General features: G+C 50.0%; 7 protein-coding genes and 1 non-coding gene across 8 annotated transcripts; 4 read left to right on the top strand and 4 right to left on the bottom strand.

Annotated features, from left to right (window-relative positions):
* Window positions 1-325: 325 nt before the first annotated feature.
* Window positions 326-1,306, bottom strand: QC762_703120 (uncharacterized protein). Its single transcript, XM_062893162.1, has 3 exons — window positions 899-1,306; window positions 706-759; window positions 326-610 (listed from the first exon to the last, which is right to left on the bottom strand). The coding sequence occupies exons 1-3, from the start codon at window positions 1,010-1,012 to the stop codon at window positions 542-544; spliced, it is 237 nt and encodes a 78-aa protein (XP_062738996.1). The 5' UTR covers window positions 1,013-1,306; the 3' UTR covers window positions 326-541.
* Window positions 1,307-1,625: 319 nt separating this feature from the next.
* Window positions 1,626-3,932, top strand: QC762_703125 (uncharacterized protein). The gene is made up of 7 exons (XM_062893163.1): window positions 1,626-1,889; window positions 1,950-2,006; window positions 2,080-2,117; window positions 2,206-2,396; window positions 2,452-3,161; window positions 3,501-3,817; window positions 3,876-3,932. The coding sequence occupies exons 1-6, from the start codon at window positions 1,776-1,778 to the stop codon at window positions 3,675-3,677; spliced, it is 1,287 nt and encodes a 428-aa protein (XP_062738995.1). The 5' UTR covers window positions 1,626-1,775; the 3' UTR covers window positions 3,678-3,817; window positions 3,876-3,932.
* An 820-nt stretch (window positions 3,933-4,752) lies between these two features.
* On the top strand, window positions 4,753-5,500 carry QC762_703130 (uncharacterized protein; the record flags this gene model as incomplete). Its single annotated transcript, XM_062893164.1, has 2 exons — window positions 4,753-5,221; window positions 5,408-5,500. Exons 1-2 carry the CDS (start codon window positions 5,021-5,023, stop codon window positions 5,498-5,500), a joined length of 294 nt encoding a protein of 97 aa, XP_062738994.1. The 5' UTR covers window positions 4,753-5,020.
* A 610-nt stretch (window positions 5,501-6,110) lies between these two features.
* Window positions 6,111-6,913, top strand: QC762_703140 (uncharacterized protein; the record flags this gene model as incomplete). The annotated part of the gene is made up of 2 exons (XM_062893165.1): window positions 6,111-6,118; window positions 6,176-6,913. The coding sequence occupies 2 exons, from the start codon at window positions 6,111-6,113 to the stop codon at window positions 6,501-6,503; spliced, it is 336 nt and encodes a 111-aa protein (XP_062738993.1). The 3' UTR covers window positions 6,504-6,913.
* A 7,722-nt stretch (window positions 6,914-14,635) lies between these two features.
* Window positions 14,636-14,733, bottom strand: QC762_0105710. Its single transcript has one exon. It is a non-coding gene; the product is annotated as a tRNA-Pro (tRNA).
* A 9-nt stretch (window positions 14,734-14,742) lies between these two features.
* Window positions 14,743-16,210, bottom strand: QC762_703150 (uncharacterized protein). Its single transcript, XM_062893166.1, has 2 exons — window positions 15,223-16,210; window positions 14,743-15,100 (listed from the first exon to the last, which is right to left on the bottom strand). Exons 1-2 carry the CDS (start codon window positions 15,686-15,688, stop codon window positions 15,072-15,074), a joined length of 495 nt encoding a protein of 164 aa, XP_062738992.1. The 5' UTR covers window positions 15,689-16,210; the 3' UTR covers window positions 14,743-15,071.
* A 175-nt stretch (window positions 16,211-16,385) lies between these two features.
* QC762_703160 (uncharacterized protein) lies at window positions 16,386-17,821 on the bottom strand. Its single transcript, XM_062893167.1, has 2 exons — window positions 17,318-17,821; window positions 16,386-17,255 (listed from the first exon to the last, which is right to left on the bottom strand). The coding sequence occupies exons 1-2, from the start codon at window positions 17,561-17,563 to the stop codon at window positions 16,518-16,520; spliced, it is 984 nt and encodes a 327-aa protein (XP_062738991.1). The 5' UTR covers window positions 17,564-17,821; the 3' UTR covers window positions 16,386-16,517.
* A 1,509-nt stretch (window positions 17,822-19,330) lies between these two features.
* Window positions 19,331-20,485, top strand: QC762_703170 (uncharacterized protein). Its single transcript, XM_062893168.1, has 2 exons — window positions 19,331-19,551; window positions 19,612-20,485. The coding sequence occupies exons 1-2, from the start codon at window positions 19,542-19,544 to the stop codon at window positions 20,475-20,477; spliced, it is 876 nt and encodes a 291-aa protein (XP_062738990.1). The 5' UTR covers window positions 19,331-19,541; the 3' UTR covers window positions 20,478-20,485.
* Window positions 20,486-23,030: the final 2,545 nt, after the last annotated feature.

Here is a 23,030-nt window from a genome sequence, read left to right as displayed (position 1 = left end):
AACACGTGTGCGGCTCGGAGGATCACTTACTGTGCAAGATGCAAAGGATATACTTGACCAGAAGGCCGTGGGTGGGGAGGCAGCGCAAGAAACGCAGCAGGATGGCGGTAATGCAGGGGGAGCTCGTACGAAGGTTCGGTGCTGTGGTGTGTGCGGCAAGCCTGGCCATAATGCACGTACATGCCAGGAGGCTGCAGAATCATCTGATTCATCTGTTTCTGATTCAGTTATTGTAGTTTCCTAGTGTTGTGGTTGTGTAATTGAGGATAGTTGTGGTAGGGTAACAGAGAGTGCGCGACTCGCTTATATGCGCGACTCGCTTATAATGTACGTTAGGTATAACAGAGATATTTGGAGGCCACTCCTTCATATTTGGCTTCTGTCTCGTATGTAATTATTGACGAAGGAAAAGAAGGGGGTTTTGCAACAGTCCTGTGCCCAACTGAATCCTTGAGTGTCGATTTGCTGGACTCGACCCCTACGCAGTGGTACCCCGCCCCTGACCAGCGTGCCTAGAGATACTTCAGGTCCTGAAGAGTCGTCAACGTCTGGGTCTTCGGGATCGACGAGAGTAATGTGGTTGTCTGCTCTGGATATACTGAATATGTTCCTGCAAATTTGTACGACACGATAAGCGTTTGTGTGATTTTGCTTGTTCTTGTTCACCAGCAAAGATGGTCGAAACTCAGCAACATGGGGACTTACCGCGGTCAAAACTTCAGGGTGCGGCAGTGTGACCCAACAAACCCCCATCTCAATCTGGTGGCGGGACAGTGTGTGTCAGAGGACAGCCATAATGCATGCATGTGGATGAAAGAAGTAAGAGAGCAGTGATCAAACTTTAGGAAGGGGGGTATGAGGGCAGCCCAAGACTTCGACAACACGTTGCCAGGCTTACTTCGACGAAAAATTGAACTTGAGCGAAAAGAGCTCTGAGTTCCGAGTCAAGGTAGTCGTTGTCGATGTACCTCAGGCGAATGGGCCCGTGGCGAACCCAGAGAGGCTCTGCCATTTCTCTCCTGTGTTGGGCGCTGAAAGCCCTGGCTCAGAGGGGGGGGATCAACCAGGTGTAAAGTACTGGCTAAGCCCGGATGGTAAGAAGTGGCGAGGATGTTCCGTGCCGAAGACCGAACCCGGCCTGAAAAGAGGCTTCGTATGGCGGGCACGTTGCGAGAAAGACTCAGACTTCCAAGGCATTCTGGATAAGAAGATTTATTGAAAGAGCCCCAACTTATATACAAATTGGAGCCTCACATTCCGCCTGCATTTAGGTATTTTTGATGTACAATTATGCAGCAAAGGAAACTTCACTTTCGGTTGCGCTGCCAGCACGCCTCAGAACGCAGGCAAACCTGGAGCCCAACTACGCCCGATGCCCTGCAATGATACGCTGCTTAGAATGAGTACATGGGCTGGCTCGATACTGCAGATGCAATGTCCATTGCACCAACAAGGCAGCCAACAGTGGCTGAACAAGATATTCTCGGCCGTCGTAGCACAGTGATCTAACCAGAAAATGCCTTGATGCAGGCTGAGCCGCTTGGAATGACCTGACATGGAGTGTTATCATTGGTCGGACAATCCCGTGGCATCCAATCAAGGAACTTAAGGCCATCCTGTCCCAACTGTGGTTCGCGCACCATTCAGCGAACCTCCGCTCGGTCATCATTGAACCTGACTTTCGGGACAGTCCTGCAAACAAAACAGTTGGAATTGGTGTGTTGAACAGGGTAGCTGCGAATCACCGAATATACACCATCGAGAAACAGATCATAATGGATTGGCCATTGAATGACCCCAAGTTCATCAAGGAGGATTTAGAACAGTTCTTTGCATACCAGGAAAAGCCTCAACGAAGCAAAGCAGTTGGCCGGTTTTGGGGCAGCGATGTATGATCCTATGCCCTGTAACGCAGTGTTGTTTGGCGATGCTGAATGTGAAGACAACAGGATTTGGATGAGAGGCCATTACACGCAGATTGCGATGTACGCGAGTGGCTCGAGCTGGTACGTACATCTCCATCTTCAGCTGTATGCAATCATTTAGGGCTACTTACTGACGGTGGCGCACGTATTCAAGTCGAAGGATCAAAGCCAAAAGCCTGGACTGTCTTTCATGCAAGTTACCCAGATCGCGCTCTTTGCCGCTTGCATTGTCTTGCAGAACGTGAATGACACTTGCTAAACTCTGGGGCTCTTCCTTTAGTCTCGCCAGCTGTCATGAAGCCACCCGGCATAACCCAGCACATCTCAGGAAACTATCTTTTACCTATGAAGCCTTCCAACAGATTACAAGCTCTCTTCCGCTGCATGGGGACACAGCGCGTATCATCAGCAGATCGGACTTGTCTTTCTTTGAAGAGATAGATCTCTACTCGCACGCTGGTAGAAACATCTGTGAGTAAACTGCAAAAGTCACTGTCCAGGCTATGAAACTAATATCTACCTACAGATTATTGCTGTCGCACATCTGGTCTTTGGGCCGAAGATTTGGCAGTTTCTTGTGTCTTCAACCCAAAGACAGGATTCACGTCTGGAGTTGTCTTTGGTTGTTCGGACGATGTTGCGGAAGAAATAGCAGGGCGCATAGAGAACGCGGAGAATTCCTGGATGCACCCTCTGCTGATGATCGGTATCGTTGCGGAGATCGAAAGAACACGACATATGAAACTGGTTGAGGATCACTTATTCAAGCTTCTTCAGCGCGTCCAGAGCATGAGCAAGTCACCTGAGATCTTGCCGACTTCCCAACTGGCCCGCGAGAACTACTCGGTTGACCTGTGGATTGAGGTCAGTCAGCTGAGAATTGCTCTTGTTGCATGGCGGGCCCAGCTGTGCAAAATGGATGCCCATATTCAAGATTTAGAGAAGATTTTTTTGGAGGCGCTTTCTCGTCACGAGGAGATTAACTCGTCATCGCCGTGCTCAGTGGAATTGGGAAACAGTTTCGACTCGGGCAGGACTCTCACCTTCGGCCACAACGATATATACGAGGTCAATCAGACTTCTGACGAATTGAAAGCGTTAGGATCATGGCATCAATACGCCAGAGAAGAGGGAAGAAGAATACAGAAGAGACTCAGAGAGATCATTGGCGAATATGACTGCAAACTCAGAGAGTGTTCCATGGTCCTCGATGGGGTGTCATTGTCAGCCCAGCTGGTAAGTGATATCAGATTCTTCCACGGATGACAGGCAAGGATAGGCTGCTTCCAAGTCTCATTCACTCAGGGAAGCATGGAGGTTGACACGCACGTTTATCGAGTCGTACACGCTAATTTATTGGTGTTCGGAGTAGTCGTGGAATCAAATCGCCTTTCAAGACACCCGAACAAACATGAAGATAGCTTCAGCCACACGTCGAGATGGCAATCAAATGCGATTGATTGCCCTTCTGACCATGGTGTTTCTCCCAGGTACTTTTCTCGCAGTAAGCTACCTACCCACGCTTCCACAAACTTAGTTCTGCTTTTCTAACGCAGCTCGCTAACAAACTGATAGTCGCTGTTCTCGATGACATTCTTTAACTGGGATGCGTCAGAAGGGGAGCAAATTGTGTCTCCCTATGTCTGGATATACTCGGTGGCCGTAGTGCCCATCACTGCGGTGGTTGTAGGGCTATGGTATTACCTGACAAAGCGAACGCGGTTCAGCGATACTGATTGCACTTATGGATGAAAAAGTATAACTTGCATATTTCCTAGGAGATGGCTTGGTTATCACAGACTATTATTTGGGCGAACCTCTACAAAAACATGGTGACATTATGAGAATGAAACTATGGCTGAGCTTTTGCGCTCCTTGCTGTAACTGAAGAGGGAAGTATTTCAGCAACCACAAGTTCACTGGATGCTCATTGGTCCATTTCATTTACAGCATCGCACAGATTTGACTTTCCGAGCGAAGCTCAAAGATCTAGGCGGAGAACCACGAAGGCGAAGAGATTCGCTCCTACCATACCCCGGTATGTAGGTGCCGTAGACAACCACAGTTAACGGTTTTGTATTTTTGTCCCGACGTCGAGAGCCAGTCTGACATGGTCTACGTAGTTGTTTTTAAGTGGGGAACGTTAATCACTCGAAGAGGGTGGAATCCGGGGTTCAAAGGACCGCGTACTGTGCAGGTGGCACAACTCCCTCGGTGCGTACCTAGGCATTTACCCACAAATGTGATGGGGTTGCCAGGAAAGCTTACCTAGGTACATAAGCTCGCCACGTATTTGTACAAACAACAACAATAACACCGAACAATGAAGGTGCTGAGTCGCTCTGATGTTGTGTCATCACTAAGCACCTATCAAGTGACTGTTAGGCACCCGAATGTGAGTCAACAGTTACCTTAGGTTGTACCAGGTGGATGACTTGCATCACTCGGCTAGAACAGACATGTCTCGTCTTGTCCCTGAATAGCTACCTTCCAGATTACTGGGGATACAAAGCCATTCATGCAAACAACAAAGCCTGTCTCTGTTCTCACGATACGAAAACCGTGAGAACTTCAGAAACTTGTGTGAGACTTCCGTCCCTCGGATTTTGTGAACTTTGACAGCTGCCGACATGGCACTAGGTACCTTACGTTAGATAGGTAGATGAAACCTGTAGCGAACCGAAAGACAGTGATATTTTGCTGTTCCACAAAATGACACACAATAACCGAGAGTCATTTCGACCCAAGGCATCGACAGCCTGTGAGAATGAAAGCAATAACAAATATGTACCTAAGGTACCTTGTCCCGTGATGGATCAAGGTGGAAAGGCGTGACTTCTCTCGTGTAGTCCCCATCTGTGAGTATATAACACCAGCAATGCATCGGTTTCTCCCGGAGGCTCACTCTAAGAGTTGGGAAAGAAATTCTTTCTTTTTCTTCCTCTCCTTTTTTACCCTCTACCAGTTTTCCACACACAGCTTTCTACACATTTACCTGTGGGCCTGCAAGCAATATAACCGCCCTTCCGACGGGTACCTACATCTACTGATTGTTCTTTCCATCCAGCCCTCCCGTACCCTTATCATCACCACAGATGCAGCCTGCAACAATGATTCCCTCTCCGCTTGTGAGACATAAGACCATCTCTGCACAAACCTTCAGCCACCAGCCACTAGCCCATCATCATGATCCAGGGGCGGCGCAAATCATAACAATACCATGCAAGAGAATCGGGCCAAGTTCGCTTCAAAGTCATCTCGAACAATGGTATGGTCCAGGGAATTACTCTGTTGAGGTAAGTTGCCCTTTATGTACAGGCAAATATAATAACGTCCGCTACGTACCCGTCCCTCTTTCCTCATGATCAAGAGGTTGTCTTCCCCAGATGATGGTCACTAACCTCATCATTGTACAACCCTAGATTGAACAAAATCTTTACATTATCCACGCCAATTCATCTATTATGCCTTACAGCTTCTAGTCCGAAGGCCGGGATGAACACGGTCTCAAATCGCCGGATACAAGCGTCCAGCCCCTTCTAGTTGTCGAGCGCAAGGACGTTCTGGGGGTGTGACAGACAAAGGGGGAGATGGAGAAGGACTCGGCATCGGTTAATATACAAGTGCTGTCTGATGATCGGCGATTTGCATAGCGCATCAGCTGTCTCAGGCCTGCTGGCTCTCTTCTGAAACTCGAGCCCTTGCGTCAAACATTATGCTAAGACCACATGATTGTCTCTAGTTGTAGGAGGGTTGTTTCCCTCGGTTTATCTAACCTGGTCAGTTATTTCGCTTATCATATTGATCAGAAAAGAAATTCTTGGGTCCCGAAGCATGGACTTAAACAACTCTGTCGGGTAAAGCCGAAATAATGGATTCGCCCCCGGTAGGTAACCGGAATTCCACAAGTGTACAAAAACAGGGGTAGGGAGCGATGGCCCCAGTATTTGGTCTTGGAATTTTGATATTACCACCTCCTTCCCTCCCGCCCTCCCTCCAAAACATCCCTACTCCTTCCTCGTTGAACGCGTGTCAAAGCTTGCCCATCATTTCAGCGAAACGGTTCCATGGAAGGCAACAAAGAGTATCGGAGGGTTGCAATGACCTTCAGACGCCCATGTAGGAACATCAGTTCCAAAAGTCTTTATCAATCTCTCGAAAATATGTACGGTTCTGGAAACTTTGATGTCGACGTGAGTTACGAAATTTCACTTAGGCCGATCCAAGAGTTAACCCATTTATCTATCCAGATTGAACAGAACGTCTTCGTCGTCACTGTTTACGAGAGCTAAAGGGGTTGATTGTGACCATTCCGGACTCTTCCCTCGGTTTCATCGTGCCGTTTCTCTATCGACATACGCTACCTATCAACACACACGACTCCACCTCTACACGGTACGCCTGAGACGCCTCAAGATGGCCCCATGGTGCCCGAATATCACCTCACAGACTTTTCATTCTCGCATACTTGGAACGGTTCGTTACCGTTCGCCTCCGATGTTGGCTTTGAGAAGAGGTCTAGATCATGGAGAACTCTGGTTGTGCGGTGGCGGAATACTGCATGGTGCCAGCCAATGAGGAGGATTGGACGGCAGTCATCCACAGACTTTCTACGTTCATAATTGACGAAGCCGCACATTTGAGCGCGGAATTATACGTTTTTGGCCGGAGACGAGACTGAAGGGGCAAGATTACGACAGATGTCAGGAGAGAGGTCCAAGGAACATGAGAGAATGCTGACAATCTTGCTTCTCCGCCTTTTTTCTTTCTTTCTTCGCAACACACCACTGGGTGGCGTTAATAAGTGGAGGGGCTGTGTTAAGGGCCGGAGTAGCCGAAGAATCGTCGATCGGGACAGGATGGCAAAAGATCTCACCGGGAGGTTCCCAAACAATTAGCTGTTTTTCATCGTGTCTGCGGTGGGATGTACACATGTCATGCTACCACCTTAAATCCATTTCATGTTTTTGGTGTTCAGTCTTTCGGGTGTGACATGTCAAAAGCGAGCACACCCAGCCTCCTGTTACACCATCGGCCTGCGAGGATCCTTCCGACGACACCGCTTGTCTTATGTATACAGAATGTAGTGTAACTCGCTTTGAAGGCCGTGATCCCCAGTTGTCAGCAAGCACAGGCACAAGCTTCCTGAATCTGAATTGGTCAATGCCTTCGCTGTGAGCTTGGTTCCTGAATTTGCATTTGTGAACTAGACTCACAATTTCAGCTGGACAAGCATTGGATTTCTTCTGTCACAAGACCATCAGTTACCGGCCAATGGAAATTGCAAGTTGAGAACCCAATGGATAAGTGGGCGTGTGGGTGTTCAAGGCTCGAGCAGGAGTGCTGGGCTTGCGGAACCCGATCGACAACACTGGGTGAATCCACAACACAAAGACTAAAACGGGGAAATAGACCCGAAAGTTCATCAAGGAGTACTGGATACATGTTACTTGAATTACCATCAATGTCAGGTAGGTCGAGTAGACAAAAGCACCTAAAATCCTAGATAGACACCCATGCTTTTGATGTATATCCGCTACTGAACTGGGCAACGTAGAATGCAGGAGTGCGTCACTCGCCACAGATAACTTAGGGAGGTACTTGACAATGTTGTTGTGAAGGCAATTTTCCACTGGGCCATTGGAGAAAAGGCCATGGAAATGGTATGGTGTAGATGTTATGCAGATAGCGGAGTGTTGAGACTGCGCGGTATCCAGAATTCGCATTATTCATGTTATCAAAATAAAGAAATTGGAAAGTTAGGATCATTCGGTGTAAGCATAAATGAAATCCAGCACAATGCTAGTATCATTAGGCAAGCGAGTTTCCCGTGCTCGAAAAGGGCAGGGTGGCGGCATCCTGAAACTTAGAGGTTGGGCATTTGACCCCGACTCTGTTGTTATCGTGAGGCAACAGAAACGGGAGAGTTCTTTGTTCCACGTACCTCGGTAGGAACGGCAATTTGAATTCAGTTGGAGCTCCACATACCGGGTGTGCTGACCTGGAAAGAGCCAGGGTTGAGCAACTACCATGGGGCAACACCCCAAGGCAAGAAAGCCTGGCGAGGGTCCTTGAACCTGGAAAGCAGGGTGTGTTTATGGGAAACCGGTTCCCTGGGAAGAAGGCACTGCTCGACCACCAGCAACTTAACGACGAAAGCTGGTGGAGCCGCGGGCAATTTGCTGCTACTGTTAGCAGCTGAAGTATCATGCCAGCAAGCATCTACACCGCCAGTGTGACAGCAAACTCATCCGACAGTAGTCTGCCTTCCAAGCCTGGAAGCTCCTGCCATGTGAAATATCTGATGAGCCCGGCTAGGGAATGGACGCCTAGTCCCTGAAGAACGGGGCGCTAAGTGCTTTGGGTAGTAAAATATCTGAAGAGGTGACCTGTATTGAAAATAGCTACAACTACACCAAAATATTACGACTTTCGTGTAAACTTACTCTAAACCTTCACTGCCCTTACTGCCTTTACTGCCCCTACTGTCCTTACTGCCCCTACTGTCCTTGCTGCCCTACTATTACCGTAGGCTTTATAGTGGACTTACAGTGGCTTCCTATAGAGCAGTTCGAGTAGCGAGGCCGGCAGTAAGGAGTAAGCAGTGAGGGTAAAGGAGTTTTTGCCTTAACCCTGGAAATGGTACACTACATCCGCGGAAGGCTGACCCTTTTAAAAATATATTTGCTAGTTGATGAGGTGCAATTTAATTGAATAAGACGTCGTTGTATATTCAAGGCCTATTTTTACCTGTGAAAAGTAGGCTAAATGATGTTGCGTAGTTGGCCTGCGAGTTCCAAAGACTGCATAACTTCCTACTGTATTTCATTAGTGCCCCGTCCTACAGGGAGATAGACATCCGTTTCCTAGCCGAGCTCATATCTGATGGACGGCTCGAGTGCCAACGATTAGACCTTGCGTGCTCAAGTTGCTCTTTCCAGTTTCAGCCGGACCGAGCCACACCCAAAAGTCCTTCCTGCCCAGGTACATTCCCCAGGTTAAGTACTGTTGATTGGGTTTGGGTTTGTGGTCAGCAGATTCCAGGTTGTGCCTTCCATGCCACCTACGGCATGTGTGTGATTTATTGTTCTGATCTCTGCCAGTGCCAGTCACTTGGGGCAGATGTCAAAGTCACGGGCTTTCCGGAACTTCTCGGAGTATAACCCCCCTCTCAGGATACTATTTCCTGTCACGAAGTGGCCAAACGAGAGACAATGCTGCAAGGCTACACTCAATTGACGAAATACTAAGCTAAAGAAGAGAAAAAGGAAAGGAAGGCTTTGCCTGGCCTGGCCTGCGAGGAATTTAAGGTGCAAGGCTGCAAGGCTCGGTGGGGCAGGGCAGGTGAATGATAAGATAAGGTCAGGGTGCCAGTGCCAGTGCCATGACACATGTGACGGCTGTGGCGGCGTCACCATATATATACCACTGGAGCGAGCCAAGCCAGGAAGCTTGGCTCACTTGTAGCTTTTGATAGCAATCACAGTGGGTATGGTGCAGTGGTCCGGCCTGTCGTGACAACACTAGGCCTCTTTCACAGCATTTTTTAACTCCCTCGAGGCCATCCCCTAGAGGGCCCCACCCTGATGTGGTTGGTTGATCGGGTGGCTTGGTCGTGTCACGGCAGGCCGGACCACGGCACCATACCCACTGTGATTGCTATCAAAAGCTACAAGTGAGCCAAGCTTCCTGGCTTGGCTCGCTCCAGTGGTATATATATGGTGACGCCGCCACAGCCGTCACACCCATAGCTTGTTGGAATCCACGGGCCACTAGCCGGGCTTTGAACTTCACTGTGATGCCTTGTGGGTTCTTCTTTTCCTTGAAGACCCATCGACTGGTAATAGGTCTCTTCTTGGCCTGGGAGCGGTTGACGAAGTAGAAAGTCTTGGTGGTGAGGAGCTGATGTAATTCAGTGAAAGCTGCCTTTAGCCATTGATCCTTCTGGGAATGCTTTAAAGCTTGTTTGAAGGTGTTGGGCTCTGAAGTCTTGGTCTGAGGTGCTGTGGCTAATACTTCCTGGGTTCTGGAGACCAAGTAAGTGATCATCTCGGTACAGTCCATCTCATCCACAGACTGGAATTCCTTACGTTGGCTCTCAGTGGCCTTAGGAAGAGGTATCTCAATGGTCGTGGTAGGCGCTGGAGGTGTTGCAATTCCAGGGTCCGGTTCCGAGATGGGTGGTTGAACAGGGGAATCTCCTGGATCCTCGGTGGCATCAACGATTTTCAATGAGTTCACAGGACTCTGTGGTCCTGAAATTTGAGCTTGAGGGTCCTCATAGAGCTTGATAAAACTGGTCTTAATGACCTTATTCAAGCCTAAGTAGACCAAGTAGGTCTGGTGACCAAGGACTGCAAGAAGCTTGCCTTTGACTCCTCTGGGAGCGAGCTTCTCTCCTTGGATTCGATCCTCAGCAGGGACATACACAGTAACTTCAGTCCCAATAGCCCTGTAGTCAGCAAGGCTGGGTGTGTGAGCAGGCTGGTCAGGGAGCAATTCATCGTGGAAAAGCTGGTGAGGCGTGAGCTTCTTGGTTGACTGAGCCGTACGATTGATGATTTCAACCACAGGACCAATGATGTGACCCCAGAGAGTGGGAGGAAGTCCTGATGCAAGTACTGTGGCACGTAATCTGTCCAGAATTACGCGAATAGACCGCTCTGCAAGACCATTTTGATTGGGCGTGCGATGGCTTGAAGTGCTGAAGCCAATACCTTTCTCAATGAAGTAGGCTTGAAGAGGGAGAATTTCCTTGCCTCCGTCGTAGTGGAAGTGGCCTGGATATCGCTGAAATGTATTTTTGAGGTTTTCAATGACTGATCGTACCTCTGAGACAGCATTCTCCTTGAGGTTGAGTGGTTTAACCCATCTGTAGCGAGTCTTCCTATCGACTAGGACGAGAGCATAGGGAGTCTTCGTCAGTGGAATAGGCTTGATGGAGACAATGTCTCCTTCCAGACGGCTCAGGGCAAAAGGGGGGTCTTGAACGGCCTGTTTGGAAGGCCTTCGGAGGATCTTGGCGGCGTCACAGCTCTTGCAAACCAAGTCTCCAGGTCTCAGCTTCTGGAAGTTCGGCATCCCTTTTGTGATTAAGGAGGTCTTCTTCAAAAGATCCAGACCAATATGGCCTAGACGAACGTGCCAAAGAATTGCTGATTGTATGAGTCCTGCGGAGGGTCCTTTGGAAGGAGGTGCCGGAGGAACAATAGGCGTAGGATCGTTGACCCCCTCTGAAGTATCTGTGTCTTCAGAGTCACTGGAAGCACCGATCAAGTGGGCGTTTACAGTGGCGATAGAACTGCGGATCTCTGTTGCGAAAGTCGAGTAGTTGTGCCAGTGATTCCTCGCAGGAGACTTCTGTCCTTTAACTCCCAGAAAGAAGCCAGATTTTTGGAAATCCAGTTGAGCAATCAGCTTCCGCTTGCCAGTGAAAATTTTCTGGTTGATAAGCGCCCCTCCAGAGTCGTAGAGGCGCTCTCCACTCACAATATTCAATGGAAATCCAGGAATATAGAGAGTTTTGGTGAGCTCAATGGTGGAGAATTTGGGTTTTCCATCGGTAGTTCCAATGTAGAAGTTGATCCTCACGGTCCCTTGGCCTTGTGGCCTGACTGGACCACCACCTGTTGAGATGGTGTTCAGATCCTCAGACTCATAGAATTGTGTGTACAGGTCCCTGTTATTGCAGATATGAACAGTGGAACCGGTATCGAATAGCCAGGACTCTCGCAGAGTTTTGCAAGCATAATTGGAAGGTTGGCTGGTAGAGTCCTCTGGTTCTTCCGGTATGTTGAAGAATCCAGTCCCCAAGTGAAATCCGATTGGAAAAGCAGCGAGAGTGGGGTCCTTCCGGTTCGAAGACTCTTGTGAAGAGGCCTGCGAATTCTGCTTCTTTGGCTTGTTGCCACCTTTTCCACGTTTCCGATACCTATTGCCGGTAGTGGTGGAGGTGCCAGAGGTACCAGTAGATCCCTGGTCCTTGGACTTATCCTGAGGCGTTTTACCGTCCTTGGTGGCATTGCGGCGTTGATTTTGCAGCGAAGAGAGTGCTTGGTAGGTCGTGGATGTGCTATCCCCGGTCTCGGCCAGCAGGTCTTCCTGGAAGAAACTCAAGCTCAAGTCTCCTCCGGAGGGAGGTCCAAGGAATCGACGATGACGAAGTAGAGCTTTGGAGCGCTCACACCATTGTGGAAAGTTAGATTCCAGGGAATTCAGGTAATGATTAACCTGATCAGTAGACTGAATTGTGACTCCTAGGCTTGAGAGTCTGGCAATGAGAGTGTTGAAGTTGGCGTTGAAGTCAACCACAGACATCGATCTGTCGAATTTCAACGAGTGGTAAGTCTTGTAGAGTTTGTCTCTCAACACTGGCTGCGCTGGAGCATATTGAGCTCTCAAGCGATTGAAGATGACTGCAGGGCAGTCTTCTGATTCAATGGTAGCCAGGGGACCCTGAGCAAGTGTGTTGCGAATGGTTAAAACCAGGTAGGCTTTCTGAGCATCAGAGAGGATTGAGACCACTGCTGTTGGATTCTCAAGAAAACCTGTGACCTCAAGGATTCTCAGTTGAATGGAGAGGGCCTGGATCCATTGGCGATAGTTGTCTGGACCCGTGAGCTTTTCCTTCTCATTAAGCTGAAGGCCTTGTTTGACGAGGTCATTCGATGAGAGATTGACAATTGCTGGAGTGGGTGATGTGGTGGCTGATGGTGTTGAGCCACTACCGGAGACTGTGGAGGAACTGGAGGGTGTTGAAAAAGCCGCCAGTAACTTGTTGATTTGAACGTTCTGGGCTTGGATTGCAGCCTGGAACTCTTCAGTGATATTCTGGAGCCGTTTATTGAGTTGTGATTCGAGCCGTGCCGCAAGCTGTTCGGACTGGGCATTGGAAATGGCTTGGGGATCTGTGGGAGTTTGGTCTGCCATACCGGAGTCCATACCCACTGTGGGGCTTGGAGAGTGAACCGTAGAGAGCTGGAGGCAGCGATGAAGGTTCGAGGTCCAGGTACTATGACCTTTGTGTCGTTTTGGAAACGCAGTGCAGTGATACTCGCCGAGGCTTAGAAGTAAGCCCGGGCTCATAACCTGTTAGAATGGGGTCGCTGAGAGCACTGTAACTACAGGCGTCTCAGGAGGGTGAAGCAATTACCCAAGAACTTGGCGAGTGTCGGACTGTGCTGCTAAGTACGACGACGCGGTTGTCGAAGAAAGAAAGTGCAACAGGTATTACCTGCAATACAGAGAGTAGTGAACTGAGATGCTGTAGTCTCATAAGATACTGTAAATGATCAATCTTATTGACTGTCTTGACTTATTATTTCTTAAGGAAAGAAAGAAGCAGGAAAACCATTGCAATTGGAAGAGGGCTCTTTATGAGCACCTGAACTTCCTTATCATCCTTATCCAGTGACCTGGATCTATGATCTCATTGTCGATGAGGTGCTCGAGTCGCTCATGATGCTTCTCATATCTCTCATTGTTCGGAGGTCCGGTCAAGAGCTTGTCCGGAGGTCCAAACGAGAGTCTGTCCGGAGATCCGGTGAGGAGTCCTGGGAGCCGTTGAGAGTACTTGTGAGCGAGCCGTTGAGAGCGCTGTGGGCGAGCCGTTGAGAACAGTGTGGGCGCAGAATTCCATAAACAAGTGCTGTAAAATTCCATGAATAAATGCTGCATTTTAACACTAACTATACGCCTGACGGCAAGGTGGACTTGGTCCGGCTGTATGACCTTGCCCGTAAGTAGGGCTTTAGGAAGGAAAATATTGCCGGCGGCTGGCGTGGAACAGGCCTGTGGCCCATACGTAAGCGCAAACCGCTCTCTTCAAGCCAAGTGGTAGTCCCTGCGGTGCCGTTGGATCTCTCTTCTATACCACCTACTTTCCGTACCGTGGGAAACTCCCTGGTGGCCAGGGAGGTCAGGGACCTACTCAATAGCGCTACGGAGGCGGGAAAACCTTTTGCCGCAAAGAATCTCACCAGTACTATACTCACCCTAAGATTAGAGGTATCAATCCACAAGGCTAATGCGGCAAGGCACTAACAGAATGCCCACAAAGCCCAGGAAGCAAGGAAAAGGCGTAAGTTTAATAGAGAAGATTCGAATTCCAAGTTTATAAGGCTTTGTGAACTGGAAGAGGCCTAAATTGAAGGGAGGGTGGTGGTGGAAGAAGCGGTGCCCAAGGAGGATGTGGAGCAGCCGGTGCCAGCCGAGCCTGTACGGCGCAGCGCACATCATCGGGTTCAAACTCGGCGCAAGAGGGAAGCAGACGAAATGTCTGACTCAGACAGTGATTGAGCTTCATTTTGGTATAACTCCCATATAAATTGACCCAATATTGGTCTTGTGGTGGGGAGTGTAAGCATTCAGGGGTAATCTCATCAAGGTTGTGTGGCTGGTGTGGGGGCGTGGTCCATTACCGTGGGTGGCCCATTTCCAGGTCATCCAACCTATAGCATCGAGCAGGAATGTTTCATATTGTAGGTACTGTGCTTGTATGTTAACCAATGGCGTGATTCTAATCTCAAACTGACGATGGACTAGCTCGTCTCTAGAACTCCAGAGGTTTTTTCTCTATCCATTTTCGTTGCATGCATCTTGATGGCATCATCAACCGCTTGGTGGTGGTGATCGATTACGCACCAAGACTGCCAAGCCACGCCCAGCCAGTAGTGTTACGTACACAACATCCGAACATTGACAACCAACAAGGCTCAATGGTCTAGTGGTATGATTCGCGCTTCGGGCTGTTCCCACACTTCTAAGGAGTGTTTGTGCGAGGTCTCGGGTTCGATCCCCGATTGAGCCCTTGTTTTTTGCTTTCTTTTCTCACACAACGCCAAACCAGCTGCGCATCCCTGCACATCTTCTCTAGGAGTTTACCTGCCATCAGATTTAACAACATATTGTCGACAACTTCTCCGAAACATAAAGTTTCTCCTGAGACCCCCGATACCTGGCTTGATGCCGAAATGTATCTTCCCTTTCTGCGCATTGAAGAAGGTGAACGATATCTCAGACCGGCTTGCAGCATTACACCAAGACCGCAACAGATCCGAGTGAGTCCTCTGACTATATACATTCACATTTTAACTTCATAACGTGCCACATTCAAATCTGATGGAGGCCACCCTCAGTCATGGTTGATCAAACAGTATTCATTCTCGGCATTTTTGCTATAATTCGCCGATGAAGCCGTTAGCCACCACTCACTTTATCCATCTATTCTCACCAGTATTTTTAGAGAAAACAGAAAAAGGGTATGAAAACGAAGGCCTCAGGAAATAGTGCCACTCACCGAAAATTTCGTCGAACGTCGTCGCGGGCCTCTCATCCTCATAACTAGCGTAATCCCCAAACGGATCCTCCTTCTCATCCGGCAAAAAGCCTGACGGGCAAGACCGAGACGAAGACCGCCCGACCCGGTTCTCTTTCTGGTATCCATAACTGTTTGGTTTCCGTCCCGTCACTCGCCGGGTGATTGATCGAGTAATTCCCGTGACTCTCCGCTTGAGCACCTGCCGCACCCCATTCTTGTCCTCATCTCTGTCGGCATTGGGGAAGCCCTGTCGGAAGCCTTCAGGGGAAATGTTGGATGCTGCGCGGTTGGGGATGGGAGTCATGGGGGAGGTGTTGCTTCGGGCGGCGTAGAGCTGGGTGCCTTTTTGGTAAATGTACACGCGGGCGTCGGCGTCGTATTCGATTCGTTTGAAGCCGTGGGGGATGTCGGAGTTGTCGCCGTCGATGGGCCAGTTGCGAGACATGTCGATGTGGTGTTGTTCTGTCAGGGAGGTGCGCTGGTAGCTTGTGTGTGACGGATGATGTCAGATGATGGAAGAACGAAAAGAGGGGCTTGTAGCAATGGATGAGAGAGCTTTCGATTTTATATTGGGCCACGAAGCACACTCTCGGACTGGCTTTCGGGTTGGACCAATGGGATACCCTCTTGTGCTCGGGTTTGGAAGAAAGGGTGGTAGGTAGGCAACCTCGAATCTTAAAGAAGCTGGAATTTTCAGGAACGAACTGCAAAATCACTAGGCACCGAATTCAAAAGCGATGAAGGTGGTCATCGGCCCCCCTTGGGCCGAATGGATGCATATGCACCTCCGGCATTTTCGGTGTCGTGTGACTGGTGCACCGAATAGCAGACGGCTGAACAGCGGCAGTTTTAAGTTGAACTTGACATCTGACGAGCCGGACAGGAAGAGAAGATAGGGCTACTCATGCCCGAACAGCATATGAAGACGTCAGAAGGTGGTGGCTTAGTGGCAGTAGCGGCAGCTTTGGTGCTGTTTCAGTCGGGTATCGCCGTTGACTTGCATTGCAGCGTGATCAAAGCATCATATGTGCGTCAAACCACCCGTATCTAAAGCCACCTGGGCACGATTGCGGTCCTTCTTATCTGGTCCGCAGCCTTTGTTTATGAAATCGCCACCATCACAGGCACCTAAGAGACAGACATGCAAGAATGTCGCGATATGCAAATGCTATATTTGTGTTGGACAAGACCAAAAGTATATACAAGAATTTGTGCCTCTACCAGACAATACTCCTTCACATGCTGCCACCCATGAGGCCTAGTTCGTTCATTCTTTACACGCACTGGTGATACCACTGGTTGGTGGTGTTGCAAGTCGAACCAGCAGCGCAAGTGGTGCAGCCAGTGTAGCCCTGACCACCGCACTGGCCGTACTTCTGAACAGTGCAGCCACCGGGGCTGCCGCCGCCGCCGTTGCCGGGAGCAGGAGTGCTGGTGGAAACAGGAGGAGTAAGGCTGGTGGTGGGGGAGCTGCCGACAGCGCAGGTGGCCTCGCAGCCGCTGCACGCGCTTCCGGCAACCTTGGTGCTGCCGCCGGCATACACAGGGGGGCCGGGGATGACATAGTTGGTCATGGCACCGTGGATGTTGACCTGGACGCCGGGGTCGGAGGCCTTGAAGTGTCCGGGGATGGACACAGTAGGGGGGCTGGCGCTGCCGCCGCCGGAGACGGTGATTTGGTAGCAGGTCATGTATGGCTGAGCACCACCGGCACCACCGGCAGCGTGGAGGGCAATAGCCTCGGCACGGAGGAGGTAGTCACCCGAGGGGATGTCGGATGGGATCTTGACGTTCATCTTGCCGCAGCAAGCGTTGAGATCCTTGGTGCCCCAGAAATCATCGTCACCAACGCGGCCGGAGGGGTTCTTGCGCCAGCCATCGTCAAAGATCTTGAACCAGCCGGTGGAACCATCGGCGGTAAGGGCGTCAGAGACCTTGGTGAGGTAGACGGAAACGGGGCCGTGGTGGGCGCCACCAATAGCCTCCTGGGAGCAGCTGCGATCGCCGTTTTGCTTTTATACATGTCAGTGGGTTTGCTCTCTTTTTCTGTCCAGACAATTGTGGCTTCACTTACAGCGTGCATCTCAACAGTGACGGTGCCACCAGCGCGGACTGGGCACTTGACCTGGGGTCTGGTGCCGATGATGTTGCAGCGCATGTCATTGGAGTTGTAGTTGGTGATGGGAGAGTTGGACTGAGGAAGACGGGCACATTGGCTGCCGAAGTCGGTTCCATCAACCCAGAGCTGTTGGAAGGTGGAATGGGCGGCGGCTTGCTGGGCCAAGAGGGCCGCCAGGGCGGTAGCTGTGAAGGACTTCATGGCTGCTGATTGTGAAGGTGCTGGAGGCGGCTGCTTTGGAGTTGTCAAGGCAAGCTGAAGGCTGTCACAATCATCAGCCCTGGAAGATGGCGGCCATGGATGGATTTATACAAGTCCACACCCAAGGCCTCCACGGTGGTATTCTACAATCCTGTTCTTTGGAACTTTTCATTGGAAAGTCGCGCCGGCTCCGGCGGTCCTCCAATTTCCAGTCTGTTCGCTGCGGCTCCTCCTGTTTACCGCTCGCTCGGCGATTCCCAACGGCGTCCCGTGAACAGATCTTGGTGTTGTACCCCACACGAATACCACCCAACACGTGGTCCGGGGTGCGTGATAGCTTCCAAAACCGGGTTGGGTGGAGAGAGACGATTGGTGGACCGCGAGGCGGTTAATCACTTGGTTAATCAATGCGGCAAGACGGAATGGGACTGCCGTCCGCCACGATCCCAAAAACCGGGGCAACGGCGGATGACGTCCCGTCTCGAGGTTTTTTTTGACAAGTCATCCGTCGTCGACTTCAAGTGCATGAAGATGCCAAGCCAGGTCTAGACTGCGCTTACATGACCTGCTATATATTAGGTCTACCGCTACCATATCATAGGCTTGTACTGAACTCCCTCTTCCTGAGGTTAGTTCTCGGAGTTTGGACTAATCTTTACTCGATAGTAAAGCTTATAACAGGCGGTAGATGCTTGAGTCTATGGGCTAGCCACTACAAAAAGAAGTATTGGCAGGTGCCCAAGCGGTTGGGTATCCACATCGTCGATCTTGAAACATGGCAGGGAACCAGGTTATCTTGGGTGTCAAAGTAGCCTTCCCGTCGGGAATCGTTGCCGACAAAGCGCCTTCGATGCCGGACAAGATGCAGCCAAGGTTCTCCCAGGAGGTGTTGATTGTGGAGAGAAATAGACGGAAGGCACTGGCTACCTGCTACAAGCGATACCGCCGCAGCAAATTCATACTCGCTTCCTCGCAACGCATGGGCAGTGATGTCACTACGGTCGGTGATGAATGAGGGCTTCCGCTATGAAGGAGGGACGGGATGAAGCGAACGTCTCCGTTTATGGAGTGCATAGCCATTGGAAACTCGCTTTCTTGTCCAAGATTACTGAGTGATGTTGCCTCCGTTCCGCTCAATGCATAAAGCTGATAGGGTGAATGTTAGGGACGTGGTGCTCCTCTTCACCTGTGTGATTGTATGCTGTTGAGATAGCCTTTTGTAAATGCGGGATCGAGTGCTTGCGATGATTCAACTACAGTCAGAAAAGCGTGTCAGGGGGTCAGGGGCTGAGGGGTTCAGATGGTTAATGGTGGGCACGCTTTTCAGCTTTTCAAAGAGATTCCAGTACATACAACTACAAGGTTTAAAACTGATGGAAAGGATAATCCCCATAAAATACGGAACCTACCTCTGCCGCACTTGATCGATATAAAGTTATCTGGGATGCCAAACCATCGGGTTCGTCCGCGCCGGTTAAACTGTTAACAGGTACTCTCGTGCCTGCCACTAGGATGGCATCATTTCATAGGGCTGAATGCTCATGGCCTGGGCTTGTCTTTGCATAAATCCGAGTCGGTGATCAGCGCAAGGTGTGTGAGGGTGACTTGTTCAGGTGGTTGAGATTGGCCTGTTAGGATCTGCATTTGGTCAGAGCTGAATCCCTGATGCAGGTGGTGTCGGCGTGATGAAGAATTGACCACTCAAAAGCTTCGGATTCATCCACACTCAGCTTGTGTCTTGCACAGTATTGCACCCTAACCGCGATAGCCTTTTTGAATGAGGCAAGGGCGTTCAATATTATACCGTACTTATGTCATTGTATACACGGAGTCCCCGATCGAAGAGAAAGAGAGCTGTGTAAGAGAATGAGTATAAAGGGGTTCAACATGTTGACGACTGTGGAATCATCCGTCGCCGTTATACCTTATCCTACAGGCCCTAACACAGTATCGGCGGCTGCGTAGCAAAGCATTCATCATGGCGAACGGTATGCCAGCCTGCAACAGTATTTTGATGTACGAACTGGTCGCTAATCACGGCCATACAGTCAAATCAACCATGGTGCCTGATTTCGAGGTGAAATTTCTCCTTGATGCCACCCAGGTTCTCGACCCAGCATCATCCAAGCCCAACGACATCCTCCGTGCAGCCTTCAAATTCCCCGAGAAACCCATCAGAATGGATGTTCAGTTTCTGGACACACCCTCCAGAGAGATCTACAACGCGGGATGGTCTCCTCGCATTCGCAAGATCGAAGGCGAGTCCGGCTATGAACTGACTTACAAAAAGCGATACCCAATCATCGATCACCAAGCCGACGGGGCTATCGATACTGGCGATCTTCTCACAGCTCTCACTGTAGCCAGAGACGACGGTTTCGATACTACTGAGACCAAGTACGATGCACAAGTGGAGTGGGGATTTCAGAAGCAGACCCTGAGTATCAGCCGCAAGAAGAAGGTCAAGAAGGAAACAGTGGGGAAGAAGGAGATGGGGCTACCTGGTGAAGAAGAGTCTAGAAAGTTGCTTGGAGACGAGATCCCCGGCAAGTTTGACGACTGGTCATTCGAGAAATGGGGAACAAGCCTCCTTTCTCAAGCCGTTATTTACGGTCCGATCTCGGCGGAGCGGTATGAAGGCAGGTGGGAAGGAATCGAAGTTGATGTCGAAATCTGGCCTCTTCGCAACAAGGACACTGATACAGGCACCGAGAACATTGTCGAAATCTCCTTCAAGAGTGATAATGGGAATCATGCCGGAGGCACACAGAAGGTTGTTGGTGAATACTTGACGGAAAAGGGATGGCTTGTTCCGAGTGACTCGCTCAAGACACAGCTGATCATGGACAGGTATGGGCCTCAGGAACTTGATGGGGATGAGGGAGTCACTGGCAACTACACCGATATGGCATAAGTTTTTAATGTATCCTGCAACATTTTTCAATTTGCAAATTGAAGAGACCCATGCAGTGAAGAATTCTTTCTCTGGATATGCACCGGTTTGAAGGCCAGTTTCAGTTCTTATGGCTCCCAAAAAATAGCACGCTAGCCCGATCAATGCCAACAAGTCCCAGTAATGCATTTCAGTATGATGGGACGACAACTGAAGGGTGTCAACTGTCACACCATATTATTAGTGAGCCGGAAGCTCTTTGTCTTGTGCTGGGGCGTGATTTTCTTTTTTTGCCGCAAGTTTCTGGAACATCGGAGACCTGGTTTAGGCCGGCTGACCGAATACCGGAGGTTATGACCTTTCTAATTTTGACCAGGTAGGGTGATGAAAAAAAGATAGCTTTGTTATGGAGACAAGTTCAACTCGTGAAGGAAATGACCTAAGGTAGGCGCGTCGTCTTAGAAACACGTCAGTAATTTTGCCTTCGCCCCTGAGACACACACTTGAAAAGGGGGCCCCTGAATGTGGTGTGCTTCTCCACACTGAGAACAGCAGCACAAGCACCCGCAACGAGAAACACTCCACCACATTTGGCTTGGAGTATGTTCTCGGTGGGTACCCAGCATGTTGGTCAGGATATACTAATGATCGGCAAAAAAAGGGCGCTTCATCAGCGAAGTGTAGAATGAACTCCATCACAACCGCACCTAATGCAACCCTCATCATTAACCAAATTCAAGGATGTTTGGCGACGGGAGCAGCCTTAACCTAAGTTCAAAAATAACCACTTAGTAAATCTCCGTGATCGACGTCAATCACATCCTTCATCACGATCTTTCACATTTCCAGCCATCACACCGGGATCAATCAGGGTACAGTTACTAATCCACCATCCTAGCACTCAACGCCAATTGTCATGAGCCAGGGGCGCAAACCAGGCATCAATATTTTGAAGCGAACTAAAGAAGCCACCGCGATGCTCCCCACCCCATTACCGGCTACCGGATGCTTTAGCCTCATGTGCCTCTTTTCTGCATTCGGCTTTGCCTTTTCGGCATCACACCACAAACACCCCAGGTTCCAAAATCCAGATTGTTTCAGCCGCAGAACTAAACAGTTTAAAGCGCATACCTACCTAGTTATGATATATGCTACGAGAAAAAAGGTTCACACACCATTGCGACGCCACCACGCGATCGATCCTGGAAGATTGATTCCACCTCTGTCAGCCCGAATGTGATTTCTCCAGCTTCTCAAGCCACCGCCACCCCTCGAGTCCAGTCTGACATCTCGCGTCATCATCGTCATCCAGGAGATCGCCATGCGTTCTCTAACCAGAGACACCTGGGGCGGTTATCTTCTATCAGCTTCCTGAGGTACCTTACTAGATCTCCCAGCATGTGCATATGGAAATTACCCGCCGATTTCCATGACACGACCCCGCTCGTCTGATACTTCTTGCTCAGTCAATCTTTAATAAGTGAAGGGATATGACACTAGGAAACTCATTAATTTGATCAGATAGATACCTAAGTGAGCAAGGCACGTGTCTCGGCCTAACCCCCGGATCAAGATGATGGTCATGATACCAGCCATCTCCGAACGTCAACCTTCGCGGAGGCTCCGAACCGTTGCAGGTATGAGGTGGATAAAAATAATGTTAAGCTTCCTCTTCCCCAGTCATTCTGAAATCCCGACCATGCCATCTCATTGCCCCATCATCTGGTAGGAGTAGGAGTGACTGAAAAGAAACACACTCCTCTCCAAGCGTGATAATACCTTCCGGAAATCACGATTGTATCAAAACAAGAAGTCTCAAACACATCTTGCTATCCCAGCCAGCCCTTCATCTGCAACCCCCCCCCTCCCCCCCCCACCCCCTTAGTGACAAGTAAACAAAACAAGCCTTCACAGCACCTTACTTTAGACCGGCCCCTGGCCTGGGGAAAACAAACCCCAACCGAGCGGCGGGTACGGTGTAAAATCCAGACGGCACAGCCATCCACAAAAAAACCACCCAGCAAATCAACAGTAGCCATCCCTTCAAGGTACGAGAGAGACAAAGCCTCGAGTACTCCACGCCACACATGCCCACCGCAGTCATGCATACCACACTTCCCCACCGGTCGGTGGCGTGCCTCTCGCGGTTCACGGTACGTATTGTAGCTTTGCCTCAAACTCCCCATGGGAAGGGGGTGTGTACCTAGACAGGTCGACTTCTACCACCCCCCCTCTCTGCGCTCCCTGTCTCGGCAGAACCAGCCGATGATCGAGAACCCCCCTTTTTCTACCAAGGCGGGTGCTGACAGCGCGGGCCGATAACTGCATGCCCACCTACCTTACTTGCCTTCATACACTGTACGGTCCGGGGATCCATCTCTTGAACGCGTAAACGATCAGTAATCACCCATGTTCGGCACTTCTCACCTCAGAAGCCACCAAGAGAACGCAGGAGACAGCATACTGGTGGAAAACTCCAGATCCCATTCAGAGGCAAAACTCAAGACATTATATTTCCCACTTGTGTATCACGCTATGCTCTACCCAAAAACCACAACTCCAATAATGCCCCAA

Source organism: Podospora pseudocomata, chromosome 7 (genome assembly GCF_035222375.1).
Source record: "Podospora pseudocomata strain CBS 415.72m chromosome 7, whole genome shotgun sequence".
Lineage (NCBI taxonomy): Eukaryota > Fungi > Ascomycota > Sordariomycetes > Sordariales > Podosporaceae > Podospora > Podospora pseudocomata.
The sequence above is the reverse complement of the archived record's forward strand: the minus strand, read 5'-3'. Positions and strand labels throughout refer to the sequence as shown.